The sequence below is a fragment of the Guillardia theta genome, assembly GCF_000315625.1.
Source record: "Guillardia theta CCMP2712 unplaced genomic scaffold GUITHscaffold_66, whole genome shotgun sequence".
NCBI lineage: Eukaryota > Cryptophyceae > Pyrenomonadales > Geminigeraceae > Guillardia > Guillardia theta.
Window position 1 is genome coordinate 129,711 of NW_005434608.1, and position 17,249 is coordinate 146,959.

Sequence of the window (17,249 nt, forward strand, 5' to 3'; positions counted from 1 at the left end):
CCTCCACCCTCTCCCCCCCCCCCCCAAACCCCCTACCTCCTCCTCCTCCTCCTCCTCCTCCACCACCACCACCACCACCTGTTCTCGGCTGCCAGCTGTTGCTGCAGAAAAGCTCCAAGTTTCTGTTCACAGAATCAGCTTTCTTCTCCTCTCTCTGCAGCCATCAACACCTCCCCTGCTAGTATCATGGTGTTGAGGACTTTCGAGTCTGTGAGGACTCTGTCCTTCTGCTCCTTCTCCACTCCCTCACGCTGGGGAGGATGGACTGATGAAAGCAAGCAGGTAAGAGCATGCTGCCTTCAACTTCTCTTTCACTCCTGCAACTTCTCATGCACCAACCTCCCTCTCCTGTTCTCCTCCACCTCCAGACTTTTCACATGACAGCATTTTCCTTCCCGTTCCCGTGCCCATCCTACTTCCCTCCTCCTCCTTCCACCTCGGATGTCTCGGGGGTCCAGTCCGTCTATGACCAGCTGCAGTGTCTTTCGGATCATGTCAGTCCTGGGGCAGGAAGGCAGTCGCTCTGCCAGTCTGATCAGTCCCGTGCGCAATATGAATCAGCTCTCCTCGCACCTGCTAAATCTCTCAACCCCATCCCCTTGTCGTCCACCTTGGTGAAGTCTGCTCCTCTGCTCAACAGCACCTGCAGGAACACCTCATCACGTGCCCCTCCACCTTCTCGCCCGCTTCCTCCCTTCTCCCTATCCCCCGCCTCATGATCCTCCTCCTCCTCACAATCGCCTTCCTCCTGACCTGAAGACATTCGAGGTTTCCCTTCCTCACAGCCCAGAAGATGGGTGTCCTCCCCAACCCGTCCTTGGCTTCGATGTTGGCTCCTAGGTCACAGAGCTTGGCTGCAATCTCCTGCAATCCTCTATGGCATGCCCAGTGCAGCGGGCTCCTCCGCGAGTTCTTGTACCATATGCTCGCATCCGTCGTGTTCACATCAGCCCCTAGCTTCGCAAGAATCTCAACCACTCCAACGTGCCCGGATATCGTAGCTAGGAGGAGAGGAGTCCTGCCGACGAAGTTCCTATGCTCCAAGTCGCTCCCGAGCTTCACAAGCTTCTCAACAATGTCGACCTGTCATGGAAAACCGTCACCGTGTCCTCTACCATCAAGACCTGTTCGCTCACATTTCCCTCCTTGGCTGCAAGGTGCAAGACAGTCTGTTTCCAAGTGTCTTCAGCCTTGAGAACGTCAGGGTAGATCTTGAAGATCTTCTTGATGCTTTCCTCTTCGTTGGATCGCAACGCTGCAAGAAGCCGGTCGATCTCCTTCATGGGAAGGGTCAAGGAGGATGGTGTATACATCGCATTCCCTCCTCCCCGTAAGGTCAGAGCTGCACCATGAGATCCCTCTCTTCCAGCAGCTGAAAAATCTTTACCCTCTGTAAGAGCAAATGCAGATCCTTCAAGGCAGGACAGGACGAGCAAGCACGGGAGAACAGAGCTGATGATTGAATGCATGGTCCCAGCAGTTTCGCTTCCTTGCAAACGTCCGGTCCAACAAGACTGAATTCACCACCACCACAACCACAACCACTTCCTCCTCCTCTTGTTTGAGAAGACGCCGCCTCAAATACTCCTCTACTCTCTAATCCCCTTCCTTCACCTCTTCCTCTTTCTTCTCTTTCTCCTCTTTCTCTTCCTCTCCTCTTCCTCTTCCTCTTCCTCTTCCTCTCCTCCTCTCTCCTCCTCCTCGCCTCGTCTTACCCTCTTCCTCTCCCTCTCTTCCTCCTCCTACCCTCTCCTCTCTCCTTCTCCTCTAGAGTGCGATGGTCCCTGATCCTTCCGCCATACGATCCCGCGGCCGCCAAGTTCCTTTCTACTCGACCTTGAATTCATGCCCCTCATACAGCCTGCAGCCCTCATACAGCACAGAAAAACCGGGGCCCCTGCGGGGCCCCTGCTGGGCCGCCCTGGAAATGTCACGGTGCTGGCCCCCGAAATGTGCTGGTAATTTAAGACAGGGAACTCAGTAAGTTCCAGGCCTACCCGGGGTTCATCAAGGCGGCCCCGGCGTCCGAGACCATCAGGGCCGAGACCGCGCCCGGCCCCGCGGCGGCTGAGCCGCTCAGGCTAGCAGCGGGCCCGAGCCCGGGGGCCCGGCCGGGCACTCGGCCAGCCGGAGGCACAGGCTCAGTAGCACCTGAAACACTTGGCTCTTCGCCGCATGCTCTGCAAGAGGTGGGTAGGAGATGTGGAGGGCAGAGAATGAGAGCTGCTGCAGGTCTTCTTGGTCTGCTGTTTGATCGCACAGGACGAACCAGGAGGATGTCGAGCAGGAGGCTGATGGCTGCCGCCTCGATGGCAGTCGTAGCATGCGCTCTTGTGGCGTTGAAGGTCCCGTAGCCCTTGATTCCTGCCGTGTCTCACCTTGCGGATCATACAGCTTCAATCACAGGCTGCAGGCCACAGCGAGGCCTCTAGTCTTGCCAGCAAGGGTGCGGTGAAAGTGGACATGGAGGCGGTACATGCACTCCACTCACGCGATCCAAACTTCCCCGTGGTCTCCCCATCGGAAGCTGATGGGAATGCCGTAAGAGTGGACGGGGTACGTGGTGAGGAACTGAAGTATCATCAAGGAGGCGCTTTCCGTCGAGCATGCCAAGTGGAAGAGTGTTTACCCTATGAAGTTCTCTGCCAAGACTTCGCACTCTGTTCCGGTGATGCCACTTGTGAGGAGGGGAGTTTTTTTCCTCATCCCGTTGCAGGAAAACTCGCATGCTGAGTGGAGCATGAAAGAGAAGCAGATGCAGAGGTAGTCTGGCTCGATGTGCTAGTCTTTCAAGGAAGTTTACCGTCCCGAGCAGAGCAATCCACGTCTTTCACAAGTACGGGGACATGGCGCTCGAGAAGCTGCTTCCTCCCAAGCACAAACCTGCTCTGAGACACTTGTGAGCAATAGAGTTGACGCTACATTTCATGACCCACCTTGGCAGTGAACCATTGCGAGTGGAATCTTCGCGCTCGTCCCCCCGCTCATTCACGACCAAGAACGCTCAAGAAGCGATCGACGCTGTTGAGAAAAACCTGGAGAAATCGCAGGAGTCCAAGATCGAGCAGATGAACGCGAGGGAGGCAGGACTTCTCTACGCTGCGAAAACGAAGCAGGAAGACCTTACCCGCAAGTTTCAGAGACAGCTCGCACGCGAGAAGCGACGAGAGTCAAATCTGAAGAAGGAGCTGTCCGTAGTCTCGAGTGAGAACAACAAGCTTCAGGCCAGGAACTCGCACCTTTCTTCGTTGATTGAGAAATCGTTGCGTGCAAGGGACAAGAGCCAAACCAGAATAGACAAGTTGGACGACGAGATCTCATCGATGAAGAAGACAGAAGAAATGAACATCGCAGATCTGAAAAGCAAGCTAAGGCATGTCGAGGACGACAACAAGGTTGCCGTGGTGAAATGACCTTGATTCGATGGCTAATCTTGGTTTTAGTCTCTCCGCAACCAGATTCGGCACACTGACGCCAAGGAGAATTCAATCACCAATGTTGCTGCAGCTCATAAAGATGTCAAGGTTTGTCTCCTCTTCGTGACAAAACGCAACTGAAATGTCTTGCCCCTGTCCAGGAGCAGTTGCGCACGCTGCCAAATGATTCGGAGAGCAGAGCTGTAAATCTCGCGACCACGTACTTGAGTCCTGAGTACGAGAAGGTAGCTGCAGATTGTGCATGCCTTGTTCATGATTCTTGTTGGTATTCGAAAGGATGATCGCACGAGGAGCTTCCTTCTGAGAAAACAGCAACAAGAAGAGCAGGAAGAGAGCGCGGCGGTTACGCCTCATCCAGTGAAGCAGAACAAGCACGAGAACAAGGCAATTGATCTGGCATCTACTTACTTGAGTCCGGAATACGAGAAGGTGAAGCTCTGACTTGGAATTTCAACCTGTTGATCTCTGTTCTGCGTGGATAGAACGATCGCACGAGGAGCTTCCTTCTGAGAAAGCAGCAACAAGAAGAGCAGGAAGAGAGAGCGGCGGTCACGCCTCATCCAGTGAAGCAGAACAAGCACGAGAACAAGGCAATTGATCTGGCATCTACTTACTTGAGTCCGGAATACGAGAAGGTAACACTCCATGTTTGATAAATGGATGCCCATCTGAAAGCATGCCAGCGTATCGCTTTCGCTCGCTCGTCGTTCGAAATGCATCCGGTCGGTCTTTCTTTGCGCTACTTTGGTCTTCTAGGTGACTGATCCCTCCTTGCAGCTTCGCAGGCAGAAATCCCTGGAGGAAAGTTATTGCGAGGCTTGTGTGACTGGCCCAGACTGTCTCTCTGGGTGTAGAATCATGTCTTCTGCTCCTCACCCGGCCGCTACCCACAAGGTCAAGGCCGTTGAAGCTAAACCCGCAGAGCCCAAGGTTTCTCGTCCTCAGCAGGTGTTACCTCAGGTGGGCGTCACTACACGAGGTGTTTGGTTCTTCAACCCCTCACTATTCGGCTTCCAGGTGGCGACCAGGAGTGTTTCCCCGGTGAAGCCAGTCACACAGGTATTCCTTATTTCCGAGTCTCCTTCTCCTCGCCTGACGAGTTTCCTCTTCCTCCCTCCTCAGGCCAGCGTGTGGGGCCTTGGATGGAGTGCCATCACCAATACCTTCGCCAACTTGTTTCACTTGTAACTTCTTTAAACTCGGAGAGTCCCATGGTCGGGAACCTTGAACCGTACCGTTGTTGCAGTTGGCCAGTGCGCACAGCCGCTGTGCCCGGCGCAGCGCCGCCCCGCCCGGACCGCCGCTTGGAGGCGCGGCCGTGGTCCGACGGTCACTCGCCGTGACACTGCTTGTTGCCCCCGCGGGGCCGAGCCAGCCGGGCCCGTTCGAGTGTCGCCGACCGTGACTCCCGAACCTTTCTTCAACTCAGTCACTGCTGAGGCAGGCCTCCCTTGTCTTGTACCCCACCCCACCCACCTCCGCCCCGATCCATCTACAGCGAATTTGGAGAGGTGGGGTGGATTTCAATGGATGGTGAGGGAGTCCACTGACGGGGTGGGTGCTGATAAGGCTCTTTGGTAAGAGGGAAAGAGGGGTACTTTAAGGTATAAGAAGGGGTGGTATTACTCGAAGATACGGAGCACTCTGGTGGGGTTGATTTGATGTAGGGGTAGGGGTCATTTGTTGTACGACTCAACTTTAGTCAAGTTTGCTCGAGCCGCGTGCGAGCCGCCATGGCTGGAAAGATGCAGGGGGTCGGGGAAAGGAGGAGGAGGAAGAGGTGAGTAGGAGACACAGCCCCTCTCTTGCTAGCGACCATGGTGCATCTGTGAAGCTCGCCCAAACTTCTCTTTGTGCCCGCCCTCCTTGTCGAAGGCCTCTGCTGTCACTGGTTGCAGCTGACAGCGGGCGAGAGCTGTAGAGCGAGTCCTTTGTCCTCAAGCAGTTTGCCTTTATTCCTACTTGTAGTTGACTCACGAGATTTGATAACCTCATGTTCCCCCATGGATTGCTATGTTGAAGTCGAACTTCACTGATGATATGAATCCCTTGTGTTGCCCCCCAGGACTAGTCTCGAATTCCGTCTGCCCGATGCTGACAAGTCGTTCCTCTGCAGCCTCGAGGAAGTTGGAGCATGATGGTGCGAGGGTCGAATGCCGCTCGACACGGCATGCCGCGCTGCTAATCTGAGAGACCATTGTTGAAGATCGGATCCAGACCTGAGGGACAGGTTCGCAGCGCAGGCATTGACTGGAGCGTCGAGTTCATTCCACCATGAAACATCGTGATCAAGCTGGGCGATACAATGATGGGTACCGTGATTCTGCAGAGGATTCAGGGCGCCGAAGACAAGGAGGGAGAAATTTCATGCAGCATGACGACAGGACCGAACGCAATTCCGATAGACAAGGCAGGTCAGTACTGCAACGCCCGTGCAACAAGGGCAGCTTTCTTACTGATGTGTGGTATGCAGACAAAGAAACAATGACGACGATGAGTTTCGAATGTGTGTGAAAAAGATTATGGATGACTTCCTCAAGGGGGACGAAGTCATCCTCTCGTTTCCACCTCAACTCACGGCCCGTGAAAGAAAAGTTGTGCACGAATTTTGCGAGGTCCTTCGTGCTCTTCAAAAGCAGCAGGAGTACTGACTGTCATGGATAACAGATGATGGAACTCGTCCACGAGTCTTCTGGTGAAGGAGATGCTCGTCATATCATCGTGAACAAGAATGTTAACTCCGTGGAGGGGAAGGGTATCAAGTATGTTTCGACGGAGAACTTGATGCGTTCGGGGGGAAAACCGCGGGCATCTGGAGGTTCTAAGTTCTCTTCGAATGAAGAGAAGGAGAAAGACAGTGCGCCTAGGGAGGTTGGGTTTGTTTGGAGCTTGAAGGAGAATTATGGCTTCGTCAGACATGCTGACACTGAGGGCCAGTATTTCTTCCACTTCTCCGAGCTACGAGATGCCGATCCAAGTGAGTTGACGAGGGGATCAGAAGTAGAATTTGGGTTGCATCAGAGCAGGCCTGGCGAAAAGACCATGGCCGTGCGTGTTGTGCTATTGCCTAAGGGCACTATCAAGATGGAGGAAACAGTGCGGTCGGGTTTGGAAGGTGTGATCATTCGGGAGCTGCGGGAAAGTCGATCGTATGACAGGAGCCAGAAACGAGAACTGTATGGTGGTAGAGTGTTGCTTCCTGCGGCCGATGAAGGCCCCGAGGGGGAAGCTGGATCTAGTGATGCTGCTTCCTCACGCACTGGAGGAGGCAAGGGGGTGAAGGCAGGGAAAGGATCGCAGGACTGGATCTTTGGAGGGGATGATGTCTTGCCGAAGCCTGATGGTGGACGATACATGCCTGCAGAGGGCGACATGGTTCGTTTCGACGTTGTATATTCCCGATCCTCGAAATCAGAGAAGGCCACCAATATATTGTTTGTTTCTAGTACTGCACAAAAGGGCGCCGTAAGGGAAATGGGGACTGTGACCATGGTCAAGGACAGTTACGGCTTTATCAAATGCTGCGATCGAGATGAGAGGCTTTTCTTTCATTTCAGTGAGGTTAACCAGAGAGACCTTATCCCAAGGTATTGAAGTTGTCAAGTCCCTTTGGCAAACTGATGATGCGCTGCCAGGGTTGGGGATGAAATCGAATTCACAGTGCAAGCAGATCGTGAAGGAAGGAATGTTGCAGTACAGATCACTCCCCTTCCTAAAGGCACCGTTGTTTATACAAAAATTCTTGACGGAAGGTGACCTTCCAGTCGCCTGGGGCTTTATATCCATTATGACCTTGTTTGTTTTCTTCAGGTTAAAGGGCACTGTAGAACGCCCTCTCAAGATTCCTTCTTCGAAGAAATCTGGATTCTCGAATTCGGGCCGAGGGAACAGTGAGGCTTTTGGCGGCACGATCAAGTATGTAGATTCCGAAGGCAAGCAAGCCAAGATACAGTTCGATGGCTCGGATTTGAACGATTATCGTGGACACTTTCCATTCATCGGCGATGAAGTGGATTTTCAAATTTGCATGGATAAACCAACAAAGAAGTTGAGAGCAGTTGATGTGAGTACTCCTTTGTCAGAACTTTCAAATTGTCTGATGATTCCATCCAGGTGAAAATCATCTCTTTCGGCGCTCAGGAGAGGGAGCGGGGGATCATCATGAGATGCAAAGAAGGCTTGAACTACTGTTTCATCAAGTGCTGCAACCGAGAAGACCCATTGTTTATGCACCTGAGCGAATTCGTCGGACCGGACTCAACTCCAGTACCCATCGATGATGAAAAATCTCACGATTCTTCACCAGAGAACGATGGGAATGACGTCGGGTAAATGTTGTGTTCGCCTGCGGTATCGTCTTTAATTCGTCATGAAGGGCATCCGAAGGAGTGAAATCTCCTGATAAGAATGCCGCGAGGACGGGGAAGATCAACAACGGAGATGAAGTGGAGTTCAACGTCTCCGAGAGCAAAGCCGACGGGCGTCTGATGGCTGTCAGGGTCACGAAGGTGTAACGGCTCCCTGCCTCACGTAGTCGTCTCACTGTCATGTAGCTTCCGCCAGGCTCAGTCAGCTTCGAAGAGACTCTCCCCGGCAAGTTCGAGGGGATAGTTGAACGGCCGCTACCAGAGAACCGAGGCATCCCCTCGGGAATGAGCAAGAAACTCAAAGACAAAGACATTGCATTCAAGGTGTATGAGCATGCCGTATGTCTTCTTGTCTCATGGTGACTGAGCAGGGGCTGTTGCGGCCGCTAGAGCCGATTGTGATTGGCGAGACTGGAGAGGAGGAACCAAAGGTAGGGAGTTGTTATCACGGGCTTTGTGCGTGACGCTAGTGCAGGCCCCTGAAAATGAAAATGAGGAGAAGCCGGTGAAGGAGAAGAAGAAGGTTCGTTCTCCTCAGTTTCTCAGACTCCTTTGACACGCACCTTTCAGAGCTCGGCTAAGTCCAAGTCTAAGGAGCAAGAATGTGAATTCCTGACTTGGACGGCTAACGATCTCGCCAATCCTTCAGTCTTTCTTCACCATGGTGAGCTCGTCGAGAGTGCTCCAGGTTCTTGATAGTTCGTCTGTCAGGGGACAAAGTGAACTTCACCATCATTTTGGACAAGCAGTACAAACGATTGAGAGCTGCAAGCATCACTCTAGCAGGTGCTCCGTACCTCTGTCCACCAGTGAGCTGACATGTTGCGCTGGCGCAGAAGCGAAACTAGGGGAGGGAGAGCAAGAGGCTTCTGAGAAGAAGGGGCCCCTCCTTGGACTCATCGCAGGTATAGATCCGCTGTCCGCTGCTTCCTAGCTCCTTACGCGTTGCCGAAGCTGTGAAGCACTCGCACGGATGGATCAAGTGCAACCAGCTCGAGAACTTCGTCTACTTCTCTTTCACAGATGTTGACCATTCCACTTTGGCCAACGTCGAGCCGAACGAGGTGGAGCACAAGGTCCGTCCCAGAGGCCTTGACGCCGTCGGGCTGATGTCTCCCCTTAGAATTCACCGGGCGATGTGCACGAGCAACAAGAGGACGAGAATGCAGAGCATGACGAGCACCAGGAGCACGACAAGGAGGAGGCAGGAGCTGCGCCCGACGGGCACGCGAAGCTCCGCAAACCGAAAGCGAATGACGAAGTCTCCTTCTACCTGGTCTCTGAACCCTCCACTCGCGTTCTCAAGGCTGAGGACATCAAGGTAGAGCTGATGTGAGGAGGAGACGAGCTCAGCCTGACGATTGTCTTCAGATTCTGCCGAAGGGATCGGTCGAAGTAGAAACTTTCATGCCCACGAGGTTCAAAGGAGTCGTGTCCGGGCGTGTAAGAAGCTTTCGAGATCTGCTCGTTGTGTTGCTGACACGTTGACAACTGGCAGGCTGGAGGAAGCATGGAGACTTTGCATGCAGCCACAGGAGGAACCATCAAGCATGTTGAGGGCGACAAGGTGGGAAGCGCCTTGGATTTTCCTGTATCATGCTCGACCCGACTCTCCTCCTTGCACTTTGAGCCTCCGCGACTGATAGTGACGCTTCAGGTCGAGCAACTGAAGTTCAGCAACGTCGATGTCGATGAACCTCGCCATCTCATCTTGGATGGGCAGCACGTGGAGTACAGGTATGCTTCTTGCTCTACCTGCTAGCATGCCTGTATTGGGAATGGCTCCCAGTACATGAGCTTCCGTTCTTCTCCTCGTTCATCTGCGATTTTATCTTTCGCCTCTTCCTCGGTATTCCTTCCTCTGCTGACATGACGTTGGGGCAGTGTGGCCGTTGACTCGAGCGGTGCGAAGAGGGCAAGACATGTCGTCGCTCTACCCACCGAGGTCAGTACAACCTCACCCTCCCGACACCCCTTTTCCTCCTCCATGTTCATCAGTCGTTGTTGTTGTTTTTTTTCACTGAACCTTGCTCTGCGCACTAATCCTCTCGTCTCCTTTCTTTCCCCTGTTTGCTCCGCGCCTGTCCCCTCCTCTCCTCCTACTTCCCCTGGCCTTACCTGATCTCGTCTGACGATGTTGCGCAGGGCACGATTCAAGGACTGGAGAAGAACTGGGGCCTTGTCAAGGCTCTGTCGTCTCCCCCTGAACTGGATCGTCTGATCGCGTTCGAGAGCACAGAGGTGAAATCCGGTGGTGATGATGGTGATGGTGATGGTGATGGTGATGGTGATGGTGATGGTGATGGTGATGGTGATCAAAAATGATAGAGAGAGATCAGGATAATCCGATGCATTGAGCTAGTCTTGCAGGTGGAGAAAGGCGATGCGGGCAAGCTTGACATAGGCAGCGACGTCCAATTCTTCTACACCCTCAATCCGAAGACCTTCAAAGACATCGTTGCGGTCAGTGTTGGCTCTCTCCCTCTCCTCCCCCTTACGCCTCCTTCAGGTCCGTCTTAAGCGCTACTACCGTCAGAAGGAACCGGAGCGCATGCCGGAGAGGTTGAGCTCCTCCACGTGACCTCTTGTCGCTCACGAGCAAACAACCCGCAGGATGAAGCGGCAGCAGGACGTAGCTCGTGTCGTTGCCAGGATGGCAGCAGGTCCCGAGGATGGGAAGGGCTTCTCAGGTGAGCACGAGACGATATCGGCACTAGCCCTTGACATGTCCTCCTGCAGCGCCCATGACAAGAAGGCCGCACGAGGGATACCCCATCCTGGGAGGGAAGCTGAAGCCGCAGACCACACTCAACGCCAACGTGACGGAGTTCGTCCCCTCTTTCTCTGAGCCGACGCCAGTTCAGGGCGGAGCTCCTCAGCAGGTCTTCCCTCCTGCCAACTTCGCCGCGTTCCCTGTGGAGGCCGTCATGCACGGTGGTCACTTCGCTCCTCCTGGGTTCATCGTGGGTATGCCGCACGGGGTTGCTCCTGCCATGGCACCTGGCGTCAACCTCCCACATCCCTTCATGCCGCCGACAGTCCATGCGATGCCTCACCCCAACGGCGGGCCAGCAGATGTAAATAGTCTTGCTCCTCAGCATCCCTCGTAGAGGATACGTAGAGTGTTGTCTTGTAGTACAAGAAGGCACCACACTCCAAGAAGCTCAATGACGCAATTACGGACGTTGAACTCTACATGGAGACAAGAGGGAAGTAGAGCTAGAGGAGCGACGATGGCACTAAATCACATGTTTCAGCCTTGCGCTTGAAAATTTCAGCCTTGCGCTTGAAAAAAAAGATTTATTCCATCAAAGATGGCTGGATAAGGGGGGAGAAGACATATCCAACACGAGGAAGGGACTCCAGTGTCTTCATAGTATCACAAGTTGCTCCAAGAAGCTTGTTCGAGACCAAGAACAATGTCCACGTGCAAGCAACTTCTACACTGAAGCCTCCACACTGGCGCTGCTTGCGCTGGACACTTCATCGACCTTCTCGCGCGGAGAAGTGGACAGGACAGGCTCCTGCACTGGCAGCAGCTCCTCCACCGGAGCCTCAGTCACCAGCAGGTCAGCTGAAAGCTCGTCGAAGTCCATCTGCACGAGAGGGGACGAGCCGCGCTGCTCCACAGCAGTGGCCACTTCCTCCTGCTCGGGCTGCCCCTGCTCATCCTCGCCATACACCATCATCCGCACCATGCTCATAGCCACATGGCCGTTCTGGACCTGCGCGGAGTGGATCCTGTCGGCTTCGGGGTGCTGGCTCACACTGCTGTTCTCGTCCACGCTATCAAAGATGTCCGACACGTCATGGCTTGCGATGTAGGAGAAGGGCAGCTCGTAGGCAAGACCAGGTTGCATGACGACGTGGTTCCAAAACATCTTGCCATCGATGTTGTAGCTAGCAAGGCAGCAAGACTTCATGTCCCGGCCCGAAAGAGCACCTCTAAGCTGAGCCAGGTCGTCACAGTCCGTCAGCTCCCCGCAGAAAACGTCGAGGGATCGACCGACGAGGTTGTTTGTGCCCATCAGCTTGCACATGGCGGGCGAGGCGAATACAATGGGAAAGCCATCCTCTGAGTTGTCAACGATGATGAAGGCGTTGCAATCTGCAGAAACTTGGTCCGCCACGACCTCGCCGAAAGCCGTCCAAGCATCGACCTCCTCAGGAACCTGATCTGGGAGCGGGAGGGAGGATGGTTCAAGAGCAGTCATGGTTGTTTGAATGAAGAGAGCCGGGGAGGGGGGGGGGGAGCAGGACAAGGAGGGTGGGAACTTCTAAGAAGAAGGATGAAAGTTGAAGCGCGCAGAGGTTGAGGAGGAGGGAACAATCAAGAAGTAGCAGAGGAGAGGGGGTGAAAATATGAGAGAGATTGGACGCCTTGATGGACGGGTGGGGTAGTGAATAAATTCTGAATGAGGGGTAGTTTTACACTTAAATGTTGGGGTCCAGGAGAAGGAGAGAGGGTAGGGGTCCTCACAACATTGTTTCAGATTTCCATATCCACATCGAAACGCTGTGATATCTGATCGTTTCGGACCTCAACCCCTTCGAACGAGGCACAGGACTCGTGACTGACTTGTTTTGACCACCCCTCCCTCTCCCAGTTTTGACGTCTTCGCCTGTTTGTTCCATACAACTGTTCTCAACGACCGTAGGGACCACCCCTCCCTTTCCCCTACATCACCCACTTGATATCCATTGCAGCCCTCGTGACCGATAAGAAAGTCTACAAAATAGTTTTAGTTACGTGGTCCTGTGACCAAGGCCCTGGCCGCCCGTGTGGAGTCCGTGCCATGATGACAACATATGTTTTTGAATTCTGACTTTATATATATATTGAGCTCTTCTGGATCAGTCGATGGTACAACTTAAAATAGTTATAGCATAAAATCATTTAGACCTTTGTGTAACTCCGGAGGAGCAATAGGCCGGGATCCTTGCCCGCATCCCCTCCTATTCCCGCGTACGTCCCAAGTTAATTAATTTTGACCGGGCAATAACCGGCATCGCCGGATTTTCTTTACTCACAAGGCGATGTTTTAAAGGTTTAGTCAAAGCCTTCCTCACACAGTTTTAGAGTTTTAGCAGTCCTTAGCAGTACAATTAAAAATTCCCGTTGTAGGAGACTCCTCACGTTCTGGTACGATCTCGAGGTTCTTCTGGTACAGAAATATAAGTACTCTGTGCCAAGCATATCTGAAAAACTCTTAAAAGTAAATTTATTTCAGTCAACTTCCACACAGCGACTCCATTCGCGTTCCCCTGCCTCCCGCTCTGCTCCTGCCCCCGTCGTCCCCTCCCCTCCTCGGCTCTCCTTCAACAGCTGTTGCATATCACTCCTTGGCCGTGCTTCCACAAGCACTCCATCATTGCTTCCAAACCTTTCCTATCCAGACCTTAGGTTACCTCACCTTTCCCCATATCTTCCCCCACTACGTCCCCTTGCGCGAGTGCCTGGCTCGACAAACTGCTCTTGATCATCTTTCAAGCACCCGCCTGTCCGCCTCTTGTGACTGAACATTGTTCATTCCGTGCTGGAAAGCTCGCACGCTGCTGACACGTTCCGATAAGTCAGGGATTGCCTTCAACCCAGTGGGAGGATGGAGGTACCGTCGGGGGTCAAGGAGGTAGAGGTCTTTCAGATGCAGGAGCAGGCCAGAGAGGTGGAAGAGAAAGGACAGTCAGAGCAATCAAACACCCCAACTGCTCACGACGCGGATGCTCCTCGAGGCAAAGAATTTGGTGGCGGCTCTGAAAATGTCGACCCGAGCGCGGTCGGCGACGTCGCCCATCCGGAGGAAGACTCGTCTGACCTGACTTGTAGCATCTGTCTGGAAGTGTTGTGGGACCCGATCGTCATCCCGTCCTGCAAGCACACATTCTGCCGCAACTGCGTCATCAAGTCAATGCACTCGTCCCCTAACGGGCAGCAGTGTCCCAACTGCCGAGAGGATATCCTCGTCGACCCTCTCACCTGCAAGGGAGATGGGGTCTTGCAGGAGAAGATCGAGCTGTCCTTGTCGGCTGCATGCCTGGAGGGGAGGAGGAGGAGTGCTGAAGCAGAGCTAGAGGAGCTCCAGAAGATGATGGTGCATGCCTTTCCAATCTTCTACATGCATCCGGGGTGTCGCCCAGGGCAACGAGTCCAGCTCTACCTCTTCGAGAGGAGGTGAAAAGAAGGCCCTGTGAGGTTTCTGTTGGCTCTGACTTGTGACGATCAAGATATCGAGAGATGTGCAAGAGGATCGCACAGACCGACAACTTCTTCCTCTTCATGGCAAACCAGCCGTCGTCCGGGCAGTTAGCGACGCTGGTGTGTTTGTTTCTGCAGACCCGAAAGAACTTAGAGGTTGGATGCAGGTTCTGCTTCAATCTGCATCCTGTGATTTGCGAGATAATTATCATGTCACCGGAATGGCGATCAAGAGGATCAAGATCGATCAGGAAAGCCGTTTGCTGTTGTATTCTGAGAGTTGACGCTTGAACAGGTCTGGATTGATGAATCAGCATATGGATTGTTCTATGGCAAGGTGAGGATAGCGTGAAGCGTATTGATAGTTACGATGATGATGATGATGATGATGATGATGATGATGATGATGATGATGATGATGATGATGATGATGATGATGATGATGATGATGATGATGATGATGATGATGCCTTCTCAAGTACGAATGTCACATCACACGAAATGCTTGTGTTGTGTTCACAGTTCTGTTTTCAATGCGATGTCCTTAACAGTTCTACTCAGTTCACATCGTCTGAAAATCTGTTGAGCTCTGGGGACATGATTGTCAACCCGACGGAACCTCCAGAGTCTGCGGAGATGGAGGTGCCCGTGGAGCTTCCAGTGTTCCACATGCAGGTGAGGAGGTCGAGGTGCCGCCATGGCAGCACGATGAAGATTTTTAATGTCGCAGGGAGGGAGCTGTAGGCGGGGGCAGCCCGTGTCTCTTCACATGTTTGAAAGGCGGTCAGTGACTTCCGTTGCGCTCCGAGATGTTCTCAACTTCATCTTTCAAGGTATCGCGCTCTTGCCCGCATCGTGTCGTCCACCAACAAGTACGTCTCTATCCCCCGACTTTGCCGGTGCCTCACCTGCCTGTCAGGATGTTCATCTTCGCATCGGAGCAACCGAGATGCGGATCGCGGTATCTCAACGCGATCGCCAGCTGGCCCATGGGGCCGACGCTGAATCCTGCTCCTGCAGAGGAATCGTCGTCCGCGTGACCCACTGCAGCTTCAGGAGCGATGGCACTGCTAACGTGAGCTGCTAGCCCCTGCTGCTACTCATCCCTCCCGCTTCCTTTGACCTCTTGATGCCCTGGTGCCTGCGTCTCCTTCTCCTTCCCCTGCTCCTGCTCCGCTCTCCTTGGGAGCGCTGCTCCTGCTCCTGCTCCTGCTCCTGCTCCTGCTCCTGCTTTTTCACTTTTGCCTCAGATTTCTGGTCGAGGGATCGAAGAGGTCTGCATGCAACATCTGAGCGAACAGAGCGATTACCCTGGATTGTAAGATTCCCTAGTTCTCGTCTGCCTCCTCCCCTCTCCCTTCCCCCTTCTTCTCCTCTTCCTGCCTTGCTCCTGCCTCTGCTGTCCCTTCTACCTCCTGATTGTTTCTCGTTCTCCTGCAACCCTCGCCTGTGCAAATCCTTTCTGAGCTCCTTCTTTGTTGATGCTTGTACCCCTCCCTCTGCCCCCTCCTCTCCGTCCTCCTCCCTTTCCTTCTCCCTGTCCTCCTCCTGTTGTGCTTACTTTCCCTTCCTCTTCGTCCTCGCAGAGTCTTCGCCAAGTGTCACCTCTCCTCTCCCGACGGTCTCGCCGCACTCCACGAGGCTTCCAGGAGCTCCCCAGCTCGCCCAAGGCAGAGCCAGGCCGGTCGCATCATCGGCACAGCGAGGACCTCGTGCTCAGCATCTTGCGTGCTGATGTGAAGGAGGGGACGAGGAGTGTTCTTTGTGTGTAAGAAGAAGTGTTGTAGACTCGAGCACAGGTCTAGGTGTAGTTTGCAAAGACTTGTCTTGATGATTGAAGAAACTGACGTTTGCTGCCTCCCCCTCGAAGCATCTGCAAGTATCTTCTCCTCAACTTGGAGGTTCTATCCTCGACATTGATACTTCAGAGTGACGCCGAGCTTGTCTTCCACCAGCTACATCCAGCACCCGTTGTACCCCTCTCTCTTCTCCCTCGCTCCCTCCCTCCCTCCCTCGCCGCTTCGAGCTGCTGCTTTCCATTCAGCTTTCCATTTTTCATTCCCCCCAGCTGGGGGGACGGGGGGACCCATTGGGAGGGAGGGGGGGAGGGAACGAAGCGGCGAGGGAGGGAGGGAGGGAGGGAGGGAGGGAAGGGAGGGAAGGGAGGGAAGGGAGGGAAGGGAGTGAAGGGAGGGAAGGGAGGGAAGGGAGGGAAGGGAGGGAAGGGAGGGAAGGGAGCGAGGGAGGAGAGGCCAGTGGACGGGGAAGACCAAACTGAGTTGAGGAAGGAGGAAAAGGGAGGAAGAGTGTGGTATGTGTGTTTGAGGGAAGGAACATGTTGGGCTGCATGTTATTTCTTTCACATTCTAGTGCTATCCTTGCATGCTGTCAGATTATGACGAGCCTTGTCAGTGATGGGACGGTGAAGCTGGAGCTGCAACCTGTGAGAGCAGAGCTATGCGCACCTCGCAGCTGCTTATCCTCCCCTTCATCCTCCTCTCGCTCCCCTGCCTCCCAACGGAAGTGACAGCAAGCTCCATAGATGCTTCCAAGGTGACCTCTCCTCTCGCATGCCTCCTCGCGTGCTGATGTGGACGGCAGGAGAACAAGTTGTACAGAGTGGCGGTAGGAGCAGGAGGACGAGCATGGCGCCGCAGCCTGACTTGCCCGCAGATCTTGGTCCCTTCCAGCCCATGGATGCATCCCGAGCTCAAGAGAAGGATCATGGAGAATCTCCGACGTGTCCCGTGCGCTCGGCAGCTGCAGACGCCAGCAGGAGTGACATGCCGGCAGGCGCGCGAACCCGAAGCTGTACGTGCGAATCTTTATCGATGCTGGGCCTCTGCAGAACCTGCCAGGTCGACGGGAGAGACGAGTGGAGGAGGGAGAGGAGGAGGAGGAGGAGGAGGAGGGAGAGGGGGACTGAAAGGGCCGAGCAGATGAGTCTCGTCCTCTCTCAAAGACCGCAAGGCTGAGGAATCGTGAGTCAGCGTCTGATTGTGCGACGGCGCGTCTGAGCTGACCGCAGGCATGCTGTCCTCCATCGACCTCCGGGACGTGAGTGACGCTGAGCGATGTTGGAACTCAAGTGACGATGCCTCCTTGTCTTGTTCCAGTTTGATTACATCATGTGGATGGATGCGGACATCGTTGAGTTTCCTTTTGGTGAACTTTGTTTCCACATACACATATCCTCCTCCTCCTCCCCCTCCCCACTCCTCCTCCTCCTCCTCCTCCTCCTCCTCCTCC

General features: G+C 54.0%; 6 protein-coding genes across 6 annotated transcripts in view; 4 read left to right on the forward strand and 2 right to left on the reverse strand.

The window, feature by feature from the left end:
• Positions 1-574: 574 nt before the first annotated feature.
• Positions 575-1,196, reverse strand: GUITHDRAFT_40063 (hypothetical protein; the record flags this gene model as incomplete). Its single annotated transcript, XM_005827459.1, has 3 exons — positions 575-643; positions 754-1,083; positions 1,137-1,196. Coding segments are annotated over 3 exons (459 nt in total), but the record flags the coding sequence as incomplete, so codon positions are not given.
• Positions 1,197-2,276: 1,080 nt separating this feature from the next.
• Positions 2,277-4,625, forward strand: GUITHDRAFT_142646 (hypothetical protein; the record flags this gene model as incomplete). The annotated part of the gene is made up of 12 exons (XM_005827460.1): positions 2,277-2,345; positions 2,395-2,541; positions 2,588-2,668; positions 2,717-2,763; positions 2,816-2,899; positions 2,945-3,395; positions 3,444-3,524; positions 3,578-3,661; positions 3,714-3,866; positions 3,920-4,072; positions 4,215-4,496; positions 4,560-4,625. The coding sequence occupies 12 exons, from the start codon at positions 2,277-2,279 to the stop codon at positions 4,623-4,625; spliced, it is 1,698 nt and encodes a 565-aa protein (XP_005827517.1).
• Positions 4,626-5,578: 953 nt separating this feature from the next.
• Positions 5,579-10,914, forward strand: GUITHDRAFT_164624 (hypothetical protein; the record flags this gene model as incomplete). The annotated part of the gene is made up of 24 exons (XM_005827461.1): positions 5,579-5,851; positions 5,911-6,052; positions 6,105-7,024; positions 7,073-7,189; positions 7,248-7,500; positions 7,551-7,765; positions 7,813-7,945; positions 7,991-8,128; positions 8,176-8,235; positions 8,280-8,327; positions 8,375-8,468; positions 8,516-8,590; positions 8,641-8,709; positions 8,759-8,880; positions 8,928-9,125; positions 9,176-9,247; positions 9,303-9,371; positions 9,462-9,541; positions 9,689-9,749; positions 9,950-10,045; positions 10,175-10,267; positions 10,314-10,366; positions 10,418-10,494; positions 10,544-10,914. The coding sequence occupies exons 1-24, from the start codon at positions 5,712-5,714 to the stop codon at positions 10,912-10,914; spliced, it is 3,696 nt and encodes a 1,231-aa protein (XP_005827518.1). The 5' UTR covers positions 5,579-5,711.
• A 330-nt stretch (positions 10,915-11,244) lies between these two features.
• GUITHDRAFT_164625 (hypothetical protein) lies at positions 11,245-12,073 on the reverse strand (the record flags this gene model as incomplete). The annotated part of the gene is made up of 1 exon (XM_005827462.1): positions 11,245-12,073. Exon 1 carries the CDS (start codon positions 12,016-12,018, stop codon positions 11,245-11,247), a length of 774 nt encoding a protein of 257 aa, XP_005827519.1. The 5' UTR covers positions 12,019-12,073.
• Positions 12,074-13,407: 1,334 nt separating this feature from the next.
• On the forward strand, positions 13,408-15,740 carry GUITHDRAFT_113326 (hypothetical protein; the record flags this gene model as incomplete). The annotated part of the gene is made up of 10 exons (XM_005827463.1): positions 13,408-13,976; positions 14,030-14,156; positions 14,296-14,337; positions 14,562-14,675; positions 14,731-14,783; positions 14,834-14,872; positions 14,920-14,961; positions 15,021-15,075; positions 15,251-15,318; positions 15,587-15,740. 10 exons carry the CDS (start codon positions 13,408-13,410, stop codon positions 15,738-15,740), a joined length of 1,263 nt encoding a protein of 420 aa, XP_005827520.1.
• Positions 15,741-16,457: 717 nt separating this feature from the next.
• Positions 16,458-17,249, forward strand: part of GUITHDRAFT_113327 (hypothetical protein) — a gene marked incomplete at both ends in the record, with an annotated part of 2,489 nt that continues 1,697 nt past the window's right edge. The window contains 6 exons of the mRNA XM_005827464.1: positions 16,458-16,553; positions 16,602-16,625; positions 16,674-16,747; positions 16,794-16,858; positions 17,029-17,057; positions 17,117-17,165. Of these exons, the coding sequence (XP_005827521.1) occupies positions 16,458-16,553; positions 16,602-16,625; positions 16,674-16,747; positions 16,794-16,858; positions 17,029-17,057; positions 17,117-17,165 (337 nt within the window). The remainder of the gene's footprint in view (positions 16,554-16,601; positions 16,626-16,673; positions 16,748-16,793; positions 16,859-17,028; positions 17,058-17,116; positions 17,166-17,249) is intronic.